Here is a 25,630-nt window from a genome sequence, read left to right as displayed (position 1 = left end):
AAGATCACTTCCCCTATTTCAGGAGAGTCTTTTTGATGATGGATTGGCCGGGAATCGAAGCCAGGTCAACTGCTTTGGAAGCAGCTATGTTAACTTCTATACTACCAATGCAAAAGTGTGCCATAACTACAATGTTATTACTGCAGCTCCCAAAGGGGAAGATGGAGAAGGGACGGACATTAGAAAGATGATAATTCTTTTATTTCAATCTGTGTTGTCCACCTGCTATCATGGCCTCCCTGATTGTCTAGTGGCTAGGATTCGGCGCTCTCACCGCCGCGGCCCGGGTTCGATTCCCGGTCAGGGAAAACCGTGAAGAAGCTGTAACTCTTGCTATACCTGATTATAATCATCTTGAAACTCGTGGGATTCAAATCTGCCAAGGAATACCTGATGAATTTTTTGTCAATTTCCTTGAAGACTCGGCCAAAACCAGCTCTTCTTGTGACATTCAATGTTATTACATTGGCAGGGAGAACCCTAAAGAACACATCCCCTATGTCAGGAGAGTCTTTTTGATGATGCATTGGCCGGGAATCGAACCCGGGTCAACTGCTTGGCAAGCAGCTATGTTAACCTCTATACTACCAATGCTTGAGTGTGATATCACTACAATTTAATTACTCCCTGATGGTGTAATGGCTAGGATTCGCTGCTTTCACTGCTGCTGCCTTGGTTCCATTCCCAGTCAGGGAACATAGGTTTGAAAACAGTCAAGAACCTGTTACTTTTGCTATACCTGATTATAATCATCCTGAAACTTGTGGGATTCAAATCTGCCAAGGCATACCTGATGGATTTTTTGTCAATTTCCTTGATTACTTGTCCAAAATCAGCTTTTCTTGTGACATTCACTGTTATTACATTGGCAAGGAGAACCCTAAAGATCACTTCCCCTATTTCAGGAGAGTCTTTTTGATGATGCATTGGCCGGGAATCGAACCCAGGTCAACTGCTTGGGAAGCAGCTATGTTAACCTCTATACTACCAATGCAAAAGTGTGCCATAACTACAATGTTATTACTGCAGCACCCAAAGGGGAAGATGGAGAAGGGACGGACATTAGAAAGACGATAATTCTTTTATTTCAATCTGTGTTGTCCACCTGCTATCATGGCCTCCCTGATTGTCTAGGATTCGGCGCTCTCACCGCCGCGGCCCGGGTTCGATTCCCGGTCAGGGAAAACCGTGAAGAAGCTGTAACTCTTGCTATACCTGATTATAATCATCTTGAAACTTGTGGGATTCAAATCTGCCAAGGAATACCTGATGAATTTTTTGTCAATTTCCTTGAAGACTTGGCCAAAAACAGCTCTTCTTGTGACATTCAATGTTATTACATTGGCAGGGAGAACCCTAAAGAACACTTCCCCTGTTTCAGGAGAGTCTTTTTGATGATGCATTGGCCGGGAATCGAACCCGGGTCAACTGCTTGGCAAGCAGCTATGTTAACCTCTATACTACCAATGCTTGAGTGTGACATCACTACAATTTAATTACTCGCTGATGGTGTAGTGGCTAGGATTCGCTGCTTTCACTGCTGCTGCCTTGGTTCCATTCCCGGTCAGGGAACATAGGTTTGAAAACAGTCAAGAACCTGTTACTTTTGCTATACCTGATTATAATCATCCTGAAACTTGTGGGATTCAAATCTGCCAAGGCATACCTGATGGATTTTTTGTCAATTACCTTGATTACTTGTCCAAAATCAGCTTTTCTTGTGACATTCACTGTTATTACATTGGCAAGGAGAACCCTAAAGATAACTTCCCCTATTTCAGAAGAGTCTTTTTTATGATGCATTGGCCGGGAATCAAACCCAGGTCAACTGCTTGGGAAGCAGCTATGTTAACCTCTATACTACCAATGCAAAAGTGTGCCATAACTACAATGTTATTACTGCAGCTCCCAAAGGGGAAGATGGAGAAGGGACGGACATTAGAAAGATGATAATTCTTTTATTTCAATCTGTGTTGTCCACCTGCTATCATGGCCTCCCTGACTGTCTAGTGGCTAGGTTTCGGTGCTTTCACCGCCGCGGCCCGGGTTCGATTCCCGGTCAGGGAAAACCGTAAGCAAGCTGCAACTCTTGCTATACCTGATTATAATCATCCTGAAACTTGTAGGATTCCAATCTGCCAAGGCATACCTGATGAATATTTTGTCAATTTCCTTGAAGACTTGGCCAAAACCACCTCTTCTTGTGACATTCAATGTTATTACATTGGCAGGGAGAACCCTAAAGAACACTTCCCCTATTTCAGTAGAGTCTTTTTGATGATGCATACATCACTACAATTTAATGACTCCCTGATGGTGTAGTGGCTAGGATTCGCTACTTTCGCTGCTGCTGCCTTGGTTCCATTCCCGGTCAGGGAACATAGGTTTGAAAACAGTCAAGAACCTGTTACTTTTGCTATACCTGATTATAATCATCCTGAAACTTGTGGGATTCAAATCTGCCAAGGCATACCTGATGGATTTTTTGTCAATTTCCTTGATTACTTGGCCAAAATCAGCTTTTCTTGCAACATTCATTGTTATTACATTGGCAAGGAGAACCCTAATGATCACTTCCCCTATTTCAGGAGAGTCTTTTTGATGATGCATTGGCCGGGAATCGAACCCCGATCAACTGCTTGGGAAGCAGCTATGTTAACCTCTATAGTACCAATGCAAAAGTGTGCCATAACTACAATGTCATTACTGCAGCTCCCAAAGGGGAAGATGGAGAAGGGACGGACATTAGAAAGATGATAATTCTTTTATTTCAATCTGTGTTGTCCACCTGCTATCATGGCCTCCCTGATTGTCTAGTGGCTAGGAATCGGCGCTCTCACTGCCGCGGCCCGGGTTCGATTCCCGGTCAGGGAAAACCGTGAAGAAGCTGTAAATCTTGCTATACCTGATTATAATCATCTTGAAACTTTTGTGATTCAAATATGCCAAGGGATACCTGATGAATTTTTTGTCAACTTCCTTGAAGACTTGGCCAAAACCAGCTCTTCTTGTGACATTCAATGTTATTACATTGGCAAGGAGAACCCTAAAGATCACTTCCCCTATTTCAGGAGAGTCTTTTTGATGATGCATTGGCCGGGAATCGAACCCAGGTCAACTGCTTGGGAAGCAGCTATGTTAACCTCTATACTACCAATGCAAAAGTGTGCCATAACTACAATGTTATTACTGCAGCTCCCAAAGGGGAAGATGGAGAAGGGACGGACATTAGAAAGATGATAATTCTTTTATTTCAATCTGTTTTGTCCACCTGCTATCATGGCCTCCCTGATTGTCTAGTGGCTAGGATTCGGCGCTCTCACCGCCGCGGCCCGGGTTCGATTCCCGGTCAGGGAAAACCGTGAAGAAGCTGTAACTATTGCTATACCTGATTATAATCGTCTTGAAACTCGTGGGATTCAAATCTGCCAAGGAATACCTGATGAATTTTTTGTCAATTTCCTTGAAGACTTGGCCAAAAACAGCTCTTCTTGTGACATTCAATGTTATTACATTGGCAGGGAGAACCCTAAAGAACACTTCCCCTATTTCAGGAGAGTCTTTTTGATGATGCATTGGCCGGGAATCGAACCCAGGTCAACTGCTTGGCAAGCAGCTATGTTAACCTCTATACTACCAATGCTTGAGTGTGACATCACTACAATTTAATTACTCCCTGATGGTGTAGTGGCTAGGATTCGCTGCTTTCACTGCTGCTGCCTTGGTTCCATTCCCGGTCAGGGAACATAGGTTTGAAAACAGTCAAGAACCTGTTACTTTTGCTATACCTGATAATAATCATCCTGAAACTTGTGGGATTCAAATCTGCCAAGGCATACATGATGGATTTTTTGTCAATTACCTTGATTACTTGTCCAAAATCAGCTTTTCTTGTGACATCCACTGTTATTACATTGGCAAGGAGAACCCTAAAGATCACTTCCCCTATTTCAGGAGAGTCATTTTGATGATGCATTGGCCGGGAATCGAACCCAGGTCAACTGCTTGGGAAGCAGCTATGTTAACCTCTATACTACCAATGCAAAAGTGTGCCATAACTACAATGTTATTACTGCAGCTCCCAAAGGGGAAGATGGAGAAGGGACGGACATTAGAAAGATTATAATTCTTTTATTTCAATCTGTGTTGTCCACCTGCTATCATGGCCTCCCTGACTGTCTAGTGGCTAGGATTCGGCGCTCTCACCGCCGCGGCCGGGGTTCGATTCCCGGCCAGGGAAAACCGTGAAGAAGCTGTAACTCTTGCTATACCTAATTATAATCATCTTGAAACTCGTGGGATTCAAATCTGCCAAGGAATACCTGATGACTTTTTTGTCAATTTCCTTGAAGACTTGGCCAAAACCACCTCTTCTTGTGACATTCAATGTTATTACATTGGCAGGGAGAACCCTAAAGAACACATCCCCTATGTCAGGAGAGTCTTTTTGATGATGCATTGGTCGGGAATCGAAACCGGGTCAACTGCTTGGCAAGCAGCTATGTTAACCTCTATATTACCAATGCTTGAGTGTGACATCACTACAATTTAATTACTCCCTGATGGTGTAGTGGCTAGGATTCGCTGCTTTCACTGCTGCTGCCTTGGTTCCATTCCCGGTCAGGGAACATAGGTTTGAAAACAGTGAAGAACCTGTTACTTTTGCTATACCTGATTATAATCATCCTGAAACTTGTGGGATTCAAATCTGCCAAGGCATACCTGATGGATTTTTTGTCAATTTCCTTGATTACTTGTCCAAAATCAGCTTTTCTTGTGACATTCACTGTTATTACATTGGCAAGGAGAACCCTAAAGATCACTTCCCCTATTTCAGGAGAGTCTTTTTGATGATGCATTGGCCGGGAATCGAACCCAGGTCAACTGCTTGGGAAGCAGCTATGTTAACCTCTATACTACCAATGCAAAAGTGTGCCATAACTACAATGTTATTACTGCAGCTCCCAAAGGAGAAGATGGAGAAGGGACGGACATCAGAAAGATGTTAATTATTTTATTTCAATCTGTGTTGTCCACCTGCTATCATGGCCTCCCTGATTGTCTAGTGGCTAGGATTCGGTGCTCTCACTGCCGCGGCCCGGGTTCGATTCCCGGTCAGGGAAAACCGTGAAGAAGCTGTAAATCTTGCTATACCTGATTATAATCATCTTGAAACTTTTGTGATTCAAATATGCCAAGGGATACCTGATGAATTTTTTGTCAACTTCCTTGAAGACTTGGCCAAAACCAGCTCTTCTTGTGACATTCAATGTTATTACATTGGCAAGGAGAACCCTAAAGATCACTTCCCCTATTTCAGGAGAGTCTTTTTGATGATGCATTGGCCGGGAATCGAACCCAGGTCAACTGCTTGGGAAGCAGCTATGTTAACCTCTATACTACCAATGCAAAAGTGTGCCATAACTACAATGTTATTACTGCAGCTCCCAAAGGGGAAGATGGAGAAGGGACGGACATTAGAAAGATGATAATTCTTTTATTTCAATCTGTGTTGTCCACCTGCTATCATGGCCTCCCTGATTGTCTAGTGGCTAGGATTCGGCGCTCTCACCGCCGCGGCCCGGGTTCGATTCCCGGTCAGGGAAAACCGTGAAGAAGCTGTAACTATTGCTATACCTGATTATAATCGTCTTGAAACTCGTGGGATTCAAATCTGCCAAGGAATACCTGATGAATTTTTTGTCAATTTCCTTGAAGACTTGGCCAAAAACAGCTCTTCTTGTGACATTCAATGTTATTACATTGGCAGGGAGAACCCTAAAGAACACTTCCCCTATTTCAGGAGAGTCTTTTTGATGATGCATTGGCCGGGAATCGAACCCAGGTCAACTGCTTGGCAAGCAGCTATGTTAACCTCTATACTACCAATGCTTGAGTGTGACATCACTACAATTTAATTACTCCCTGATGGTGTAGTGGCTAGGATTCGCTGCTTTCACTGCTGCTGCCTTGGTTCCATTCCCGGTCAGGGAACATAGGTTTGAAAACAGTCAAGAACCTGTTACTTTTGCTGTACCTGATTATAATCATCCTGAAACTTGTGGGATTCAAATCTGCCAAGGCATACCTGATGGATTTTCTGTCAATTACCTTGATTACTTGTCCAAAATCAGCTTTTCTTGTGACATTCACTGTTATTACATTGGCAAGGAGAACCCTAAAGATCACTTCCCCTATTTCAGGAGAGTCTTTTTGATGATGCATTGGCCGGGAATCGAACCCAGGTCAACTGCTTGGGAAGCAGCTATGTTAACCTCTATACTACCAATGCAAAAGTGTGCCATAACTACAATGTTATTACTGTAGCTCCCAAAGGAGAAGATGGAGAAGGGACGGACATTAGAAAGATGTTAATTCTTTTATTTCAATCTGTGTTGTCCACCTGCTATCATGGCCTCCCTGATTGTCTAGTGGCTAGGATTCGGTGCTCTCACTGCCGCGGCCCGGGTTCGATTCCCGGTCAGGGAAAACCGTGAAGAAGCTGTAAATCTTGCTATACCTGATTATAATCATCTTGAAACTTGTAGGATTCCAATCTGCCAAGGCATACCTGATGAATTTTTTGTCAATTTCCTTGAAGACTTGGCCAAAACCACCTCTTCTTGTGACATTCAATGTTATTACATTGGCAGGGAGAACCCTAAAGAACACTTCCCCTATTTCAGGAGAGTCTTTTTGATGATGCATTGGCCGGGAATCGAACCCGGGTCAACTGCTTGGCAAGCAGCTATGTTAACCTCTAAAGTACCAACGCAAAAGTGTGCCATAACTACAATGTTATTACTGCAGCTCCCAAAGGGGAAGATGGAGAAGGGACGGACATTAGAAAGATGATAATTCTTTTATTTCAATCTGTGTTGTCCACCTGCTATCATGGCCTCCCTGATTGTCTAGTGGCTAGGATTCGGCGCTCTCACTGCCGCGGCCCGGGTTCGATTCCCGGTCAGGGAAAACCGTGAAGAAGCTGTAAATCTTGCTATACCTGATTATAATCATCTTGAAACTTTTGTGATTCAAATATGCCAAGGGATACCTGATGAATTTTTTGTCAACTTCCTTGAAGACTTGGCCAAAACCAGCTCTTCTTGTGACATTCAATGTTATTACATTGGCAAGGAGAACCCTAAAGATCACTTCCCCTATTTCAGGAGAGTCTTTTTGATGATGCATTGGCCGGGAATCGAACCCGGGTCAACTGCTTGGCAAGCAGCTATGTTAACCTCTATACTACCAATGCTTGAGTGTGACATCACTACAATTTAATGACTCCCTGATGGTGTAGTGGCTAGGATTCGCTGCTTTCACTGCTGCTGCCTTGGTTCCATTCCCGGTCAGGGAACATAGGTTTGAAAACAGTCAAGAACCTGTTACTTTTGCTATACCTGATTATAATCATCCTGAAACTTGTGGGATTCAAATCTGCCAAGGCATACCTGATGGATTTTTTGTCAATTACCTTGATTACTTGTCCAAAATCAGCTTTTCTTGTGACATCCACTGTTATTACATTGGCAAGGAGAACCCTAAAGATCACTTCCCCTATTTCAGGAGAGTCTTTTTGATGATGCATTGGCCGGGAATCGAACCCAGGTCAACTGCTTGGGAAGCAGCTATGTTAACCTCTATACTACCAATGCAAAAGTGTGCCATAACTACAATGTTATTACTGCAGCACCCAAAGGGGAAGATGGAGAAGGGACGGACATTAGAAAGACGATAATTCTTTTATTTCAATCTGTGTTGTCCACCTGCTATCATGGCCTCCCTGATTGTCTAGGATTCGGCGCTCTCACCGCCGCGGCCCGGGTTCGATTCCCGGTCAGGGAAAACCGTGAAGAAGCTGTAACTCTTGCTATACCTGATTATAATCATCTTGAAACTTGTGGGATTCAAATCTGCCAAGGAATACCTGATGAATTTTTTGTCAATTTCCTTGAAGACTTGGCCAAAAACAGCTCTTCTTGTGACATTCAATGTTATTACATTGGCAGGGAGAACCCTAAAGAACACTTCCCCTGTTTCAGGAGAGTCTTTTTGATGATGCATTGGCCGGGAATCGAACCCGGGTCAACTGCTTGGCAAGCAGCTATGTTAACCTCTATACTACCAATGCTTGAGTGTGACATCACTACAATTTAATTACTCGCTGATGGTGTAGTGGCTAGGATTCGCTGCTTTCACTGCTGCTGCCTTGGTTCCATTCCCGGTCAGGGAACATAGGTTTGAAAACAGTCAAGAACCTGTTACTTTTGCTATACCTGATTATAATCATCCTGAAACTTGTGGGATTCAAATCTGCCAAGGCATACCTGATGGATTTTTTGTCAATTACCTTGATTACTTGTCCAAAATCAGCTTTTCTTGTGACATTCACTGTTATTACATTGGCAAGGAGAACCCTAAAGATAACTTCCCCTATTTCAGAAGAGTCTTTTTTATGATGCATTGGCCGGGAATCAAACCCAGGTCAACTGCTTGGGAAGCAGCTATGTTAACCTCTATACTACCAATGCAAAAGTGTGCCATAACTACAATGTTATTACTGCAGCTCCCAAAGGGGAAGATGGAGAAGGGACGGACATTAGAAAGATGATAATTCTTTTATTTCAATCTGTGTTGTCCACCTGCTATCATGGCCTCCCTGACTGTCTAGTGGCTAGGTTTCGGTGCTTTCACCGCCGCGGCCCGGGTTCGATTCCCGGTCAGGGAAAACCGTAAGCAAGCTGCAACTCTTGCTATACCTGATTATAATCATCCTGAAACTTGTAGGATTCCAATCTGCCAAGGCATACCTGATGAATATTTTGTCAATTTCCTTGAAGACTTGGCCAAAACCACCTCTTCTTGTGACATTCAATGTTATTACATTGGCAGGGAGAACCCTAAAGAACACTTCCCCTATTTCAGTAGAGTCTTTTTGATGATGCATACATCACTACAATTTAATGACTCCCTGATGGTGTAGTGGCTAGGATTCGCTACTTTCACTGCTGCTGCCTTGGTTCCATTCCCGGTCAGGGAACATAGGTTTGAAAACAGTCAAGAACCTGTTACTTTTGCTATACCTGATTATAATCATCCTGAAACTTGTGGGATTCAAATCTGCCAAGGCATACCTGATGGATTTTTTGTCAATTTCCTTGATTACTTGGCCAAAATCAGCTTTTCTTGCAACATTCATTGTTATTACATTGGCAAGGAGAACCCTAATGATCACTTCCCCTATTTCAGGAGAGTCTTTTTGATGATGCATTGGCCGGGAATCGAACCCCGATCAACTGCTTGGGAAGCAGCTATGTTAACCTCTATAGTACCAATGCAAAAGTGTGCCATAACTACAATGTCATTACTGCAGCTCCCAAAGGGGAAGATGGAGAAGGGACGGACATTAGAAAGATGATAATTCTTTTATTTCAATCTGTGTTGTCCACCTGCTATCATGGCCTCCCTGATTGTCTAGTGGCTAGGAATCGGCGCTCTCACTGCCGCGGCCCGGGTTCGATTCCCGGTCAGGGAAAACCGTGAAGAAGCTGTAAATCTTGCTATACCTGATTATAATCATCTTGAAACTTTTGTGATTCAAATATGCCAAGGGATACCTGATGAATTTTTTGTCAACTTCCTTGAAGACTTGGCCAAAACCAGCTCTTCTTGTGACATTCAATGTTATTACATTGGCAAGGAGAACCCTAAAGATCACTTCCCCTATTTCAGGAGAGTCTTTTTGATGATGCATTGGCCGGGAATCGAACCCAGGTCAACTGCTTGGGAAGCAGCTATGTTAACCTCTATACTACCAATGCAAAAGTGTGCCATAACTACAATGTTATTACTGCAGCTCCCAAAGGGGAAGATGGAGAAGGGACGGACATTAGAAAGATGATAATTCTTTTATTTCAATCTGTTTTGTCCACCTGCTATCATGGCCTCCCTGATTGTCTAGTGGCTAGGATTCGGCGCTCTCACCGCCGCGGCCCGGGTTCGATTCCCGGTCAGGGAAAACCGTGAAGAAGCTGTAACTATTGCTATACCTGATTATAATCGTCTTGAAACTCGTGGGATTCAAATCTGCCAAGGAATACCTGATGAATTTTTTGTCAATTTCCTTGAAGACTTGGCCAAAAACAGCTCTTCTTGTGACATTCAATGTTATTAGATTGGCAGGGAGAACCCTAAAGAACACTTCCCCTATTTCAGGAGAGTCTTTTTGATGATGCATTGGCCGGGAATCGAACCCAGGTCAACTGCTTGGCAAGCAGCTATGTTAACCTCTATACTACCAATGCTTGAGTGTGACATCACTACAATTTAATTACTCCCTGATGGTGTAGTGGCTAGGATTCGCTGCTTTCACTGCTGCTGCCTTGGTTCCATTCCCGGTCAGGGAACATAGGTTTGAAAACAGTCAAGAACCTGTTACTTTTGCTATACCTGATTATAATCATCCTGAAACTTGTGGGATTCAAATCTGCCAAGGCATACATGATGGATTTTTTGTCAATTACCTTGATTACTTGTCCAAAATCAGCTTTTCTTGTGACATCCACTGTTATTACATTGGCAAGGAGAACCCTAAAGATCACTTCCCCTATTTCAGGAGAGTCATTTTGATGATGCATTGGCCGGGAATCGAACCCAGGTCAACTGCTTGGGAAGCAGCTATGTTAACCTCTATACTACCAATGCAAAAGTGTGCCATAACTACAATGTTATTACTGCAGCTCCCAAAGGGGAAGATGGAGAAGGGACGGACATTAGAAAGATTATAATTCTTTTATTTCAATCTGTGTTGTCCACCTGCTATCATGGCCTCCCTGACTGTCTAGTGGCTAGGATTCGGCGCTCTCACCGCCGCGGCCGGGGTTCGATTCCCGGCCAGGGAAAACCGTGAAGAAGCTGTAACTCTTGCTATACCTAATTATAATCATCTTGAAACTCGTGGGATTCAAATCTGCCAAGGAATACCTGATGACTTTTTTGTCAATTTCCTTGAAGACTTGGCCAAAACCACCTCTTCTTGTGACATTCAATGTTATTACATTGGCAGGGAGAACCCTAAAGAACACATCCCCTATGTCAGGAGAGTCTTTTTGATGATGCATTGGTCGGGAATCGAAACCGGGTCAACTGCTTGGCAAGCAGCTATGTTAACCTCTATATTACCAATGCTTGAGTGTGACATCACTACAATTTAATTACTCCCTGATGGTGTAGTGGCTAGGATTCGCTGCTTTCACTGCTGCTGCCTTGGTTCCATTCCCGGTCAGGGAACATAGGTTTGAAAACAGTGAAGAACCTGTTACTTTTGCTATACCTGATTATAATCATCCTGAAACTTGTGGGATTCAAATCTGCAAAGGCATACCTGATGGATTTTTTGTCAATTTCCTTGATTACTTGTCCAAAATCAGCTTTTCTTGTGACATTCACTGTTATTACATTGGCAAGGAGAACCCTAAAGATCACTTCCCCTATTTCAGGAGAGTCTTTTTGATGATGCATTGGCCGGGAATCGAACCCAGGTCAACTGCTTGGGAAGCAGCTATGTTAACCTCTATACTACCAATGCAAAAGTGTGCCATAACTACAATGTTATTACTGCAGCTCCCAAAGGAGAAGATGGAGAAGGGACGGACATCAGAAAGATGTTAATTATTTTATTTCAATCTGTGTTGTCCACCTGCTATCATGGCCTCCCTGATTGTCTAGTGGCTAGGATTCGGTGCTCTCACTGCCGCGGCCCGGGTTCGATTCCCGGTCAGGGAAAACCGTGAAGAAGCTGTAAATCTTGCTATACCTGATTATAATCATCTTGAAACTTTTGTGATTCAAATATGCCAAGGGATACCTGATGAATTTTTTGTCAACTTCCTTGAAGACTTGGCCAAAACCAGCTCTTCTTGTGACATTCAATGTTATTACATTGGCAAGGAGAACCCTAAAGATCACTTCCCCTATTTCAGGAGAGTCTTTTTGATGATGCATTGGCCGGGAATCGAACCCAGGTCAACTGCTTGGGAAGCAGCTATGTTAACCTCTATACTACCAATGCAAAAGTGTGCCATAACTACAATGTTATTACTGCAGCTCCCAAAGGGGAAGATGGAGAAGGGACGGACATTAGAAAGATGATAATTCTTTTATTTCAATCTGTGTTGTCCACCTGCTATCATGGCCTCCCTGATTGTCTAGTGGCTAGGATTCGGCGCTCTCACAGCCGCGGCCCGGGTTCGATTCCCGGTCAGGGAAAACCGTGAAGAAGCTGTAACTATTGCTATACCTGATTATAATCGTCTTGACACTCGTGGGATTCAAATCTGCCAAGGAATACCTGATGAATTTTTTGTCAATTTCCTTGAAGACTTGGCCAAAAACAGCTCTTCTTGTGACATTCAATGTTATTACATTGGCAGGGAGAACCCTAAAGAACACTTCCCCTATTTCAGGAGAGTCTTTTTGATGATGCATTGGCCGGGAATCGAACCCAGGTCAACTGCTTGGCAAGCAGCTATGTTAACCTCTATACTACCAATGCTTGAGTGTGACATCACTACAATTTAATTACTCCCTGATGGTGTAGTGGCTAGGATTCGCTGCTTTCACTGCTGCTGCCTTGGTTCCATTCCCGGTCAGGGAACATAGGTTTGAAAACAGTCAAGAACCTGTTACTTTTGCTGTACCTGATTATAATCATCCTGAAACTTGTGGGATTCAAATCTGCCAAGGCATACCTGATGGATTTTCTGTCAATTACCTTGATTACTTGTCCAAAATCAGCTTTTCTTGTGACATTCACTGTTATTACATTGGCAAGGAGAACCCTAAAGATCACTTCCCCTATTTCAGGAGAGTCTTTTTGATGATGCATTGGCCGGGAATCGAACCCAGGTCAACTGCTTGGGAAGCAGCTATGTTAACCTCTATACTACCAATGCAAAAGTGTGCCATAACTACAATGTTATTACTGTAGCTCCCAAAGGAGAAGATGGAGAAGGGACGGACATTAGAAAGATGTTAATTCTTTTATTTCAATCTGTGTTGTCCACCTGCTATCATGGCCTCCCTGATTGTCTAGTGGCTAGGATTCGGTGCTCTCACTGCCGCGGCCCGGGTTCGATTCCCGGTCAGGGAAAACCGTGAAGAAGCTGTAAATCTTGCTATACCTGATTATAATCATCTTGAAACTTGTAGGATTCCAATCTGCCAAGGCATACCTGATGAATTTTTTGTCAATTTCCTTGAAGACTTGGCCAAAACCACCTCTTCTTGTGACATTCAATGTTATTACATTGGCAGGGAGAACCCTAAAGAACACTTCCCCTATTTCAGGAGAGTCTTTTTGATGATGCATTGGCCGGGAATCGAACCCGGGTCAACTGCTTGGCAAGCAGCTATGTTAACCTCTAAAGTACCAACGCAAAAGTGTGCCATAACTACAATGTTATTACTGCAGCTCCCAAAGGGGAAGATGGAGAAGGGACGGACATTAGAAAGATGATAATTCTTTTATTTCAATCTGTGTTGTCCACCTGCTATCATGGCCTCCCTGATTGTCTAGTGGCTAGGATTCGGCGCTCTCACTGCCGCGGCCCGGGTTCGATTCCCGGTCAGGGAAAACCGTGAAGAAGCTGTAAATCTTGCTATACCTGATTATAATCATCTTGAAACTTTTGTGATTCAAATATGCCAAGGGATACCTGATGAATTTTTTGTCAACTTCCTTGAAGACTTGGCCAAAACCAGCTCTTCTTGTGACATTCAATGTTATTACATTGGCAAGGAGAACCCTAAAGATCACTTCCCCTATTTCAGGAGAGTCTTTTTGATGATGCATTGGCCGGGAATCGAACCCGGGTCAACTGCTTGGCAAGCAGCTATGTTAACCTCTATACTACCAATGCTTGAGTGTGACATCACTACAATTTAATGACTCCCTGATGGTGTAGTGGCTAGGATTCGCTGCTTTCACTGCTGCTGCCTTGGTTCCATTCCCGGTCAGGGAACATAGGTTTGAAAACAGTCAAGAACCTGTTACTTTTGCTATACCTGATTATAATCATCCTGAAACTTGTGGGATTCAAATCTGCCAAGGCATACCTGATGGATTTTTTGTCAATTACCTTGATTACTTGTCCAAAATCAGCTTTTCTTGTGACATCCACTGTTATTACATTGGCAAGGAGAACCCTAAAGATCACTTCCCCTATTTCAGGAGAGTCATTTTGATGATGCATTGGCCGGGAATCGAACCCAGGTCAACTGCTTGGGAAGCAGCTATGTTAACCTCTATACTACCAATGCAAAAGTGTGCCATAACTACAATGTTATTACTGCAGCTCCCAAAGGGGAAGATGGAGAAGGGACGGACATTAGAAAGATGATAATTCTTTTATTTCAATCTGTGTTGTCCACCTGCTATCATGGCCTCCCTGACTGTCTAGTGGCTAGGATTCGGCGCTCTCACCGCTGCGGCCCGGGTTCGATTCCCTGTCAGGGAAAACCGTGAAGAAGCTGTAACTCTTGCTATACCTGATTATAATCATCTTGAAACTCGTGGGAATCAAATCTGCCAAGGAATACCTGATGAATTTTTTGTCAATTTCCTTGAAGACTTGGCCAAAACGAGCTCTTCTTGTGACATTCAATGTTATTACATTGGCAGGGAGAACCCTAAAGAACACTTCCCCTATGTCAGGAGAGTCTTTTTGATGATGCATTGGTCGGGAATCGAACCCGGGTCAACTGCTTGGCAAGCAGCTATGTTAACCTCTATATTACCAATGCTTGAGTGTGACATCACTACAATTGAATTACTCCCTGATGGTGTAGTGGCTAGGATTCGCTGCTTTCACTGCTGCTGCCTTGGTTCCATTCCCGGTCAGGGAACATAGGTTTGAAAACAGTCAAGAACCTGTTACTTTTGCTATACCTGATTATAATCATCCTGAAACTTGTGGGATTCAAATCTGCCAAGGCATACCTGATGGATTTTTTGTCAATTTCCTTGATTACTTGTCCAAAATCAGCTTTTCTTGTGACATTCACTGTTATTACATTGGCAAGGAGAACCCTAAAGATCACTTCCCCTATTTCAGGAGAGTCTTTTTGATGATGCATTGGCCGGGAATCGAACCCAGGTCAACTGCTTGGGAAGCAGCTATGTTAACCTCTATACTACCAATGCAAAAGTGTGCTACTACAATGTTATTACTGCAGCTCCCAAAGGGGAAGATGGAGAAGGGATGGACATTAGAAAGATGATAATTCTTTTATTTCAATCTGTGTTGTCCTGATGTCAATGAACATCAAATGTTACGCCCCTGTAAGGGGGGGTTATAGAAAACAACGAGGACGCAGTATTGTTAGTGGAAGTCCAAAGTTGTAATGTTGTTCAAAATACACAAAATTCCATAAACAGTGCATTTTACATTTTAACAATATTTCTCACGCATTAACACATTACTATATAAAGCATATTTCACATTTTAACCATATTCCTATATAACGCATTGTTTCAGCTAAAACACACTGACAATACTATCTAATGACACTCAACTGAATACAGTTGCAGCTTGTACTATAACACATCGTCAAAATTACACACTACCTAAATAAAGCGCCAACTTATACTCCAACACATTTTCATATATATTACACCTGAAATGAGAACCGCGCCAACACGTATTGTCGTGGAATGGCGGACACTTTCTTACCACGCGCCTCTCCGTGTGATGCTACTAGCAAGCACGCTACGGCAGAGCGACTCCTCCGTTTTTAAACTAACTAATCTTTTTAAACATTTAATGCAGTTATTTTACTCTCAGCATGTTCCCTAGCATTAAACATATAACTAAAACAATTTCACAGCCACCGTTCTTACCTGTAAGGGGGGGTTATAGAAAACAACGAGGACGCAGTATTGTTAGTGGAAGTCCAAAGTTGTAATGGCCGATGAGACGGCGAGCACGCTATTCCCCTACAGGCTGAACGGGGTAAACTAAACTAATCGAACCCAGATCATCTACAGATAAAACTAAAAATAACGTGAAATAAAGAAACACTGCAACAACTAATCTAATTTCGCATTTGTGAACAGTGTTTTAGTGAATAAATAAATAATAGATCCTAAACTAAACATGGGATTACACAAACACATATTTAACCGGCATCCCATTATACCTAACCAAGGGGAGAGCAACAGATAACCGACAACAACATCTTTATAACCATTACAACTGCTGCACCACTAACATCTTTTTTGGTTGCATTAGTTCTGCCTTAGATAGATGGTATTTGTTTTCAGTGAGAATCGTTCAGAAAACACTATCTTAACCGGATGGAAATACTATATGTAGTCAAGTACAAGTACCTCAGATCTTAACAAGTTGTTATAAGCCTGATATTTAAAATTTGCAGGCACTATACATTCACTGAACAGTGTTTGTTACAAACTGTTTATACCTGACCTGTCTGTGAAGAGCTCAGTTGTTTGACAACCTTTTAGGGTGTATTCACACATGCCGTGTTTAGTTCGGTTGAAACGAACTCAGATGCACTTCTGCCTTCGGTGCGCATCTTTCAGGCAGGTGTGAATACAGCAATCGCACTCGGGTGCGGACCAAACAAACGCTCCGAGACCCAGCTGAAGAGGTAGTCTCGATGCGTTTCCAAACGCACTCTGCTGCAGTTCGTTTGTGGTGTGAATTTGTTCGGACTCGATCCGACCCAAATGCAGGAGGCACTGTGCCTTTTCTTTCTTTTCTTTTTTAATAAATAGCCGTCAGCTTCACATTATGGGAAAGTGTTGTTGTCACCATTATTAGGAAGATTAGTTGTGGTTTGACCGGGAGCCCAGAACAATATAAATGCTGAATGTGTTCAGCGATCAGATGAAGGAGAGGGGAGCGTCTCTCGCACAGTGCCAACAGGTTCACGCTGTGCAAGAAGTGTGTGTTTTTATTTTGCTTCCCATGTACGGGACCGTCAATACTATCCCCGTGTCAGTTTGGAGCTGAACTGCGCCGACCCAGCTGATACACAGCTTAATCAGCTGAGTGTCAGCTTGAGCCTATTCTTCTCGCGTGACGCGCATCCAGCACCAAAAATACAGTAAAAATGATGTTTCACATCGTAGGCTACAAGCCACATAACGTGGCATTGACATAAGGCTACACATTATGACCATATGAAACAACAATAATTTGATGTTTTTCCTCTTTATTTATAGGTTAGATGTAGGCCCTTTTATTATTTTTAACCCCATATTATATCAATGATATATATTTCGCAGTTTAAACTTTGTGCTTCCTGTTTCTCTCCACCCCAGAATGTCTGTCCAATGAATGAATGACCTCAGATCACGTGTGGTTTTGCTTCGTAATGCTGGTTCACTTGCAAAAGGGGCAATATGAAAGTGGACCACACCAAACAAAAAAAATCAAAACTCTATTTGGTCTGGACCAAAGCAAGTGCACTAGCGGACTTTCCCAGTGTGAATACACCCTTAGAGAAGGGACATACCTGTCATGCCCTGAGGTCTACTGGTGGTTATGTGATGATGCTGGTGTCAATAACATTCCTGTTAAATACAAAAAACTTCCTGATGGTGTCAACATGATTGTATGATTACGTGAGCTGCTTCCTTCACAGGAGAATGGACTAACACCATTGAACATTGAATAACCACAATAAGTACTTAATGGTGGTTGAAAAGAACCTGCCCATTCTTTACACAGAGGTGCATTTTAAGTAGATAATCTAATCTGCTAATTCAACCATATAACCAGTTTATTGCACTTTTGCTTACAGCATTTGATGTTAACAGTGTATTACTGTGTCATAATCTGAACATGTCAATGCTTTACAGTAAGTCAAGTCAATTCGATTTATATATATATATGTTATACCGTAATACATATCTTGTTATAAAAAGATAAAAGTTTATCACATTCTAATTTAAAGACCTACTTCACTGGTTGAAATATGAAAGTGTATTGAACTCTGAGATCCTATGTAGTATAAATGCGCAAAAAGCTTAGAAATTGGTACATCCTAGCCTGAGAAAAGGCAGAGTGTTTTATGGTCTCAGTCTAACCCTACATTTTACCATGTATGACATCACATGTGGTAAAATGTAGGGTTAGGATTCACAGGAAAGCTGGGCCAAGGGAAGACCGAGGAAAGACTGAGGGAAGAAAAACCTCATTCTTTATATTATCATAGCGATTTTATAATGATTGAACGCCGGTTCCGTATTCCTTTAATGAAGAGAAGCAGGCCCAGATCTTAACTTTGCCACCACTGTGCTTCACTGTTGGGAGAAGGTTCTTTTGATGGTAGGCTTACGCTTGTTGCGTTTTATGACAGTTTAATTTTGGAATTATCCCTCCACAAAAAAGACTTTCAGAAACAGGTTTCTCCAGCTGCTCTCTGGCAAAGTGTGAAAGGACGCTTTGTTATTTTTTGAGAGCAGATATTTCCTGCTAGCAACCCTCCCATGGAAGTCATGTTGACTGAGTGTTATTCTTATTGTGGAAGCATGCACATGTGTCCCATGCAGCTAGAGAGGTCTGCATATTTCTAGATGTAATTATGGTTTGTGTTTTACCTGAATTATCACTATTATTGCAGCTCTTGTGGATATTTTGGAAGGTTGTCCACCTCTAGGCAGATAACCAGTCACTTGTTTTGCTCTCCATTTGTAGATGATTTGCCTTAAAGGTGAAGTAAGCGATTTATTTATGTTAATATAAGTGTTAAATCGCTCTTTATTCATACAGTGATCACTTACATAATGTGCGCGTTTCATATAGCCAATCTCTCAGTCAGCTGCTCTGCATGTAATCGGCAAATAAACTTTTCGGGGGATCCCGAAATTAATATCCTATCAAAAGAGAGAACGCTACAAACCGACACCCGTCTCACTCATGTGCTGTGTCTGAAATCGCGCACTCACGTAAGTGCACTTACATTGAGTGCACTTTATTATCCCTACAGTACACTTACTTATAGACGCAGTGCTCTCATTTCTACAGTGCACTGTCCAAACTGCCGTCGCGCACCTACCGGAAATGACTTTGCATTTTGAAGGTTCTTCTTCGGTGGTATTTTTTTTTAAACGGTCGGATACAGTCTAAAACAGTGTAGTTGTACGGAAAAACTAAACAAATGTGTAATTTAACTTTTGTAGAGCGCGTCAGTCTCCACAGTTGCTTCAAGCTCCTCTATTTTGATTTTAATGTCCCGTCCTCTCCGCTACGTAGGCAAGATGGCGGCCGTTGAGTGTGGAAAGTGTCCATCGCTCCACACTCAAGTTTTAGACCGTTTTGAGTGCACGACCGAGGAACTTACAGTGCACTGCATTTTGGCACACTCTCCGGTTTTGCGCAAAGTGCACTCAAAAAAGTAAGTGTAAGTACAGAAGTGCGCGATTTCAGACACAGCATTGGTCTCACTGCCGGTGCACGCCAGAGCGACAGATGAGTGAATGTTTATTTGCCTACAATGGCGGAGCAAGTAAAAATCCTTCCCAATGTTTTGATGTTTTTTTTCATGTTTTATCACACTTATGGATCTGAGATGATGCTAGATAACTTGCTGCTTGAAGACCGCAGTGCATTAATGTGGTGACGTAGGGACGAGCGAGGGGACTGCTAACTGCAGTAACTGACAGGAAGTTAGCTAAAAGAACCATTCCGCTTACAGCACATTTAATTCATTTCACTGATTTACTATTGTTTACTTTATAGCATGAAAAGGTACCAAATGTTCTCATCAAACTCAGCAGGCTAGGAAGTGTTTTCTCCAATCTGGAACAAAATAAAATGACGTCATCCGCGTACAACGAGATACGATGTTCTATGCCTCCGACTTTAATTCCTGTAATGCCAGCATGTTTGCGAATTGCCATGGCAAGTGGCTCAATAGCCAGGACGAAGAGTAAGGGAGAGAGGGGGCAGCCCTGTCTCGTTCCTCGGTTAAGCCTAAATGGCGTTGATATAAGTCAGGGGTGTCAAACTCATTTTCACAAAGGGCCGAATTACAACATGATAATCACACGAAGGGCCAGACATGTCGCTTACTGACATGCCTTCTTTTTAATCCAAAACTTAAACAACATATCTAGGTATATAACCTGCGTACATACGAGGCATAGGCTAGATTTTGTTTACATATTTTGGGGGACAAATTATATGTGGGGGGTATGGGGGTGCTCCCCCAGAAATTTTTGTGCGTCAAACACTTAATTTCCTGTATTCTGGTGGATTTTTTTGTTTTGGTTTTCTGTGCCTTTTCTGCGTCAATTTATTGTGGAAATGTCTTTATTTTAAATGTCTTTATTTTTGTAAAGGAAAAGACAACATTCAGGTTCCTGGTGAAACAATTATAAAGGACTATAATGCAGTAAGGCTCTCAGGCATTCTGGATTGAGCCACAATATGTTTTCTCTTGGATTTTTCAAAACTTTCTGCACATTCAAAACATATCACGTTTTTTTATTTAATTTTTTTATAGGAATCATGACCCAGCACCAGTGTTAACTATTTATGACACTTTACATTGGTAATGAAATGCAAAGCCACCATTGGAAACAAAAGGGGTGGGCTATCAGCGGCTATCTAACGTTAGTTAGTGAGCTATATTGTAACTTCAGGCAAAAGTTAGAAACCAGATAATGTTAGCATTCATCCTTAGACAGTTGACACAATCAATCATCATATTAGCATGCTATTTAGCCCCATAGATTGGCCTATTTACAGCCATTAGAAAACTGACATATTTTCTTCAATGCAAGTTCATCAATTCATGGCTTAAAATCCTGAGCTGTGGAACTTTCACCAGACATTCCTAGTGGTAAGCTATGCGAGTGTCCTAACGGTTGGGAGCGTGTGCGACGTGCCAACATGGCACAGGCTCCACATGATAAAAAAAAAAAAAAAATCATGATAATTTTTTTTTTTTCTCGGGCCAAATTGAATGGAATTGCCGAATTGGTTCGCGGGCCAGATTAAATATTGAAACGGGCCAGATTTGGCCCGCGGGCCAGAGTTTGACACCCCTGATATAAATCCATTAGTTAGAATTTCAGCTTGTGGGTTGGAATACAAAAGCTGAACCCATCAGAGAAAATGAACACCCACACCATATGTTTGCAGGACATCAAATAGGTATTGCCACTCTATCCTCCATGGTCTCACTGCTGGTGCATGCCAGAGCAACAGATGGGTGAATGTGTATGCGCCTACAATGGCGGAGCAGGTAAAAATCCTTCCCAATGTTTTGATGGTTTTTTTCATGTTTTATCACACTTATGGATCTGAGATGATGCTAGATAACTCGCTGCTTGAAGACCGCAGTGCATTAATGTGGTGACGTAGGGACGAGCGAGGGGACTGCTAACTGCAATAACTGACAGGAAGTTAGCTAAAAGAACCATTCCGCTTACAGCACATTTAATTAATTTAATTTATTGCAGTCCCCAGACAACTGTGCTGTCACTTTTCTCTTCATGAGGTCCTCTGAGATTTCCTTCCCTCTTAGCATGTCTGACCTGTATGGGTTCACTTTGGTGAGCTTAAACTGACCTGGGGCCTCTACGATTCTCTTTTTTGCATAGGAAATTTCCTTTCCTATCGAGATGACCCAGAAGTACTCGGCGGATAAATGGTTCGAATTCTCAAAATGCTTAGGAAAGGAGCCTTGATTCATCCTTTAACCCTCCTTTAGCATAGGTTACTCCGGACCCTATGCGAAAGGAAAGGAGATAGTGGTATCCCATAATCCTTTACGGTGGCAATATTTAAAGCAACAAGCCACCGATGGAGTTTACCGACCCGAATAAGAACGAGAGGTAAAACAGAAGAGAGGAGAAGAGAAGAGAGGAAGATTTAACTCGGCTAAAACACTTAAAACACTCTCTCCTTGACCCCGATGACGTTTAGGGTTAAATTATAGGAAAGGAGGCTCGAAGGATAGGAGATTTGACTATTCGTAGAGGCCCCAGGTTTGATCTTTGCTTCATAAAGTGCCACCCAATCTCTCATTTCATTGGACCATTTCATCACTCAATTTGTCCCACCTGATTGTGTTTACCTGCATGATTTCAGCAATGCAACCAACACAAAAAAAAGTTTTACAAAAACAACAAAAGTCAGTTTTACATTACAAAAGCTGTCACACCAGATAATTATCTGTTACAGGAAATAAATAAGAACAACAATGGCCTCCTCGCTTCCTCAAACAGCCTGCAGAACCAGCTATTACAGCAGATGTCACATGGTTCAGACTTTTGGATCAAGAGTATAAAAGTCAGCCAAACAAGACGGGGTGTAGAGCAGCAGTTCCCCACTGATACAGAGGTACATCCTGAGGTTCACCGCTGACTACAGACCCACAACCACAGAGACGAGATGAGAGCTGTAACAGCCTTCTTGCTGGGGCTGTGTTTCCTGGCCATCAGTCATGGTGAGTCAGTCACTTGAATTTTTCATAAAAAAAAAATAATTGCTGAAGCTGTTTTCTTTTCTTCTTAAAAGTGGAAATATATTCTAAACCTACATTGGTTATGATTTTGTCTTTGAAGCATGGACATGCGGCCAGGCTCCGCAACTGAACAATGTTGTACAGGTTGATGCTGGCCAGGGGCAAGTGGTCGCAGTAGACCGGAACTCCTATCCATATTTCCTGATTGGATCGTCTTGGTACAGAATGACCACAACTAGGTTCAGGCATGTCTCAGTGGGACGAGCTGGACTTTGGGCGACTACCACCGCAAACCGGGTCTACAAGTACGTGGGTGGAACCTTCTTACCATCCACAGGTGACTATTAATTATTATTTCTATTTCCACAAGCACAAAAGCAGTATAAATGTCCCTGAGTTAAAGATTTCAAATTTCCAGTGCACAAATGAAACTGAACTGCCATGACCCTCTGTGTTGGATTCCTCTTCAGGTTTGTCTATGCATCAGGTGGATGCTGGAGGTGATCAGCTTGTGGGAGTAGCATCGGGCAGCTACAGAAGCAGCTGTGTGAGAAGTACCATAGCCTCCCTCTACTATAGAGGCAGCCTGAGCTGGACTTACCTGCCAAACACCTTGAAGTACTACAGCTGTGGCCCGCTGTACGGATGCTGGGGAGTGGACTCAAGTAACCGGATCTTTGTCACAAAGGTTAGACACTTTCTTGTAACTCTTGGTGGTGTTACTGTTGCTTTAAGGGCACATGAAACATACTCACTTACTGGTCATGACAACAACTCTGTTTGCTTCTTATTACAGTCCATGACCCCGACCACCTGTAGCACCAGTGGGTGGACACAGATTGGTGGGTCACTGGCAATGATTGAAGTGGCGACTGATGGAACCGTTATTGGAGCGAACAGACATGGCAATGTCTACCAAAGGTAAGCCAGGATCTGCAGTCTGGAAATCACATTGGAGATAATCTTTTTGGAGTGTGTTAATACAACAGGGTCACAACTTGGACCCACAATATTCTAGTATATGATTAAAACACAGCAAGAGCGAATCTTCTAAAAAGTAGGGCTGTCAAACGGTTACAATTTTTAATCAGATTAATCACATGATGCTGTGGATTAATCAGGATTGATTCTACCATTCGAAATAGGCCCAACAATGTCCATTCTCTCTGTATATTGTTGTAGGAACGGAAAGATAAATGGAAGAAATTTAGTTTTTTTAATTGTATTAATTGAAAATCCAAATGATACTGAAAATAAATCATAATCAACTAAAACATAGGCCTACCGCACTATAATTCAATGTGGCTTTTACTTACACAAATAACTCATGCAAACTTCCTGCTGATGGAAACAGAATTGTGAATGTGATGATTTCCTACATTTCTCCACCCTCTTCTAAACAGAACTGGCATCAGCAGCGCTCGCCCAGAAGGCTCAGGCTGGGTCCAGATCCCAATGTGTATGAAAATCCGTCACGTGAGCTACGACCTGGGCCAACTCTGGGTCGTGACCACCTCTGGTCTGCTCCTGAAGTGCACACATTAATGCCTCCGGTATGGCAGCTGATCAGTGTGCACCAATCAGAAAGAGGTTTTCTTTAACAGGAATCTCTTTAAGTGCTGTTTTGGCTGATCCCTAGAAAATGATTTCCTTCTTCCAGATTATTCAGTGCATAGTACACTATGAATAATTGATTAGCATTTGATTTTTCTTCTACATGTAAAATCTATGGTGTACCCATTCGTTCTACTCTTGTTATTAGGCTACATTACTACTACTACTTAGGCTGCAAGTAATACATTCTTAGATGCACTGTGACTTTCCTCTGAAATGATTCAACATCAATGTACAAAATGTGTTAATCTGAATTCAAATTTAGTGATTTATGAATAAATCTCTCTACAGTAGCTAGAAAATACAGTAAACAGCTAGATTAACAAATACAATTTATTTTTCTTAATCAGACTTTTTGGACTGTAGAACATAAATGATACATGTCAATTACAAATCAGCAGAGTAAGAGTAACCTAATGCAGCAATGATATACCTTGAGGGCTATAGATCACTTTTTAAAAATCAAATATATGTTTAACCTCCACCTGCCAGTGGGCCTACTTTCTACTGCTAATAAATCATAATGAAAGCAATTTTATCTGACCTTTGTCATGTTGTATATAAAATGTTCATGTTATGATTTGTGGTGGTGTTTGGGAGGGGGGAGGGGTCTATATGTTTCTCACATAAGAACAATTTTCTCTAAATGTGTCCATCAAAGATAAAACCATATGCCAGGGTATAGTTTATCAACTTCTCCTCTGCCTTTAATACAATAAAACCGGACATACTGCTACTGCCAAAACGAATTATATGGATATAGATCCACATCTCGTTCACTGTTACTGATCCTTTCTTACTAACAGGCAATAGCTGGTCATGGTCAATAACACTTGACCTATATCTGGAAATGGTGGATAACTTGGTAAAACGGTTGGAGCAAAATGCCCTCATTCTCACACTCAAAACGAAGGAGATCATCTTTGGCCCCTTGCATGATTGCCACACTACACCAATAATCATTCACAACCAAACCATGTCTTAGATCATTATTAAAAAGATTACATTTGCTGATGTATTGTTATAATAAATAGATAGATGACCCTCCAAAATCTGTTTTGAGTGTTTAAAAGCATTGCATTATGAATAGCGTGAATGGTAATGAATGAAGCATGTCATGTCTTCTGTTCAGTACACATCTTTTGCAGTAACATGAGAGCACACACAGGCCTGCAACAGTCAAATACAGCTTGTTTGTTTTAGTCTTTGCTGGTTGACTGGCAATCTCATGTTGAGGCTTAAGATTCAAGGAAGTCACTGCGCCAGGACAAGAAGATAAGATAAAATCTGCCCATTTTCATGGGAAATGGTTTAGCATCCAATTCCCTTATAATCAATATGTTGGTTGTTGCACAGTACAGGAAGTAAGTGTGTGTGTGTGTGTGTGTGTGTGTGTGTGTGTGTGTGTGTGTGTGTGTGTGTGTGTGTGTGTGTGTGTGTGTGTGTGTGCGAGAGAGAAGCACCAGCGTCCTCAGTGCTGCACTCTCACTTGTATGCAGACTGGTAAGGGTCG

General features: G+C 42.2%; 1 protein-coding gene across 1 annotated transcript; it reads left to right on the top strand.

The window, feature by feature from the left end:
- Positions 1 to 22,430: 22,430 nt before the first annotated feature.
- Positions 22,431 to 24,658, top strand: LOC307268437 (fish-egg lectin-like; the record flags this gene model as incomplete). Its single annotated transcript, XM_080051068.1, has 5 exons — positions 22,431 to 22,485; positions 22,604 to 22,840; positions 22,974 to 23,191; positions 23,300 to 23,424; positions 23,907 to 24,658. 5 exons carry the CDS (start codon positions 22,431 to 22,433, stop codon positions 24,046 to 24,048), a joined length of 777 nt encoding a protein of 258 aa, XP_079907194.1. The 3' UTR covers positions 24,049 to 24,658.
- Between the last annotated feature and the right edge of the window lie 972 nt (positions 24,659 to 25,630).

This window comes from Ammodytes marinus (genome assembly GCF_949987685.1).
Source record: "Ammodytes marinus genome assembly, chromosome: 22".
In the NCBI taxonomy this organism is placed as follows: domain Eukaryota; kingdom Metazoa; phylum Chordata; class Actinopteri; order Uranoscopiformes; family Ammodytidae; genus Ammodytes; species Ammodytes marinus.
This window is presented reverse-complemented; position numbering and strand designations above follow the sequence as displayed.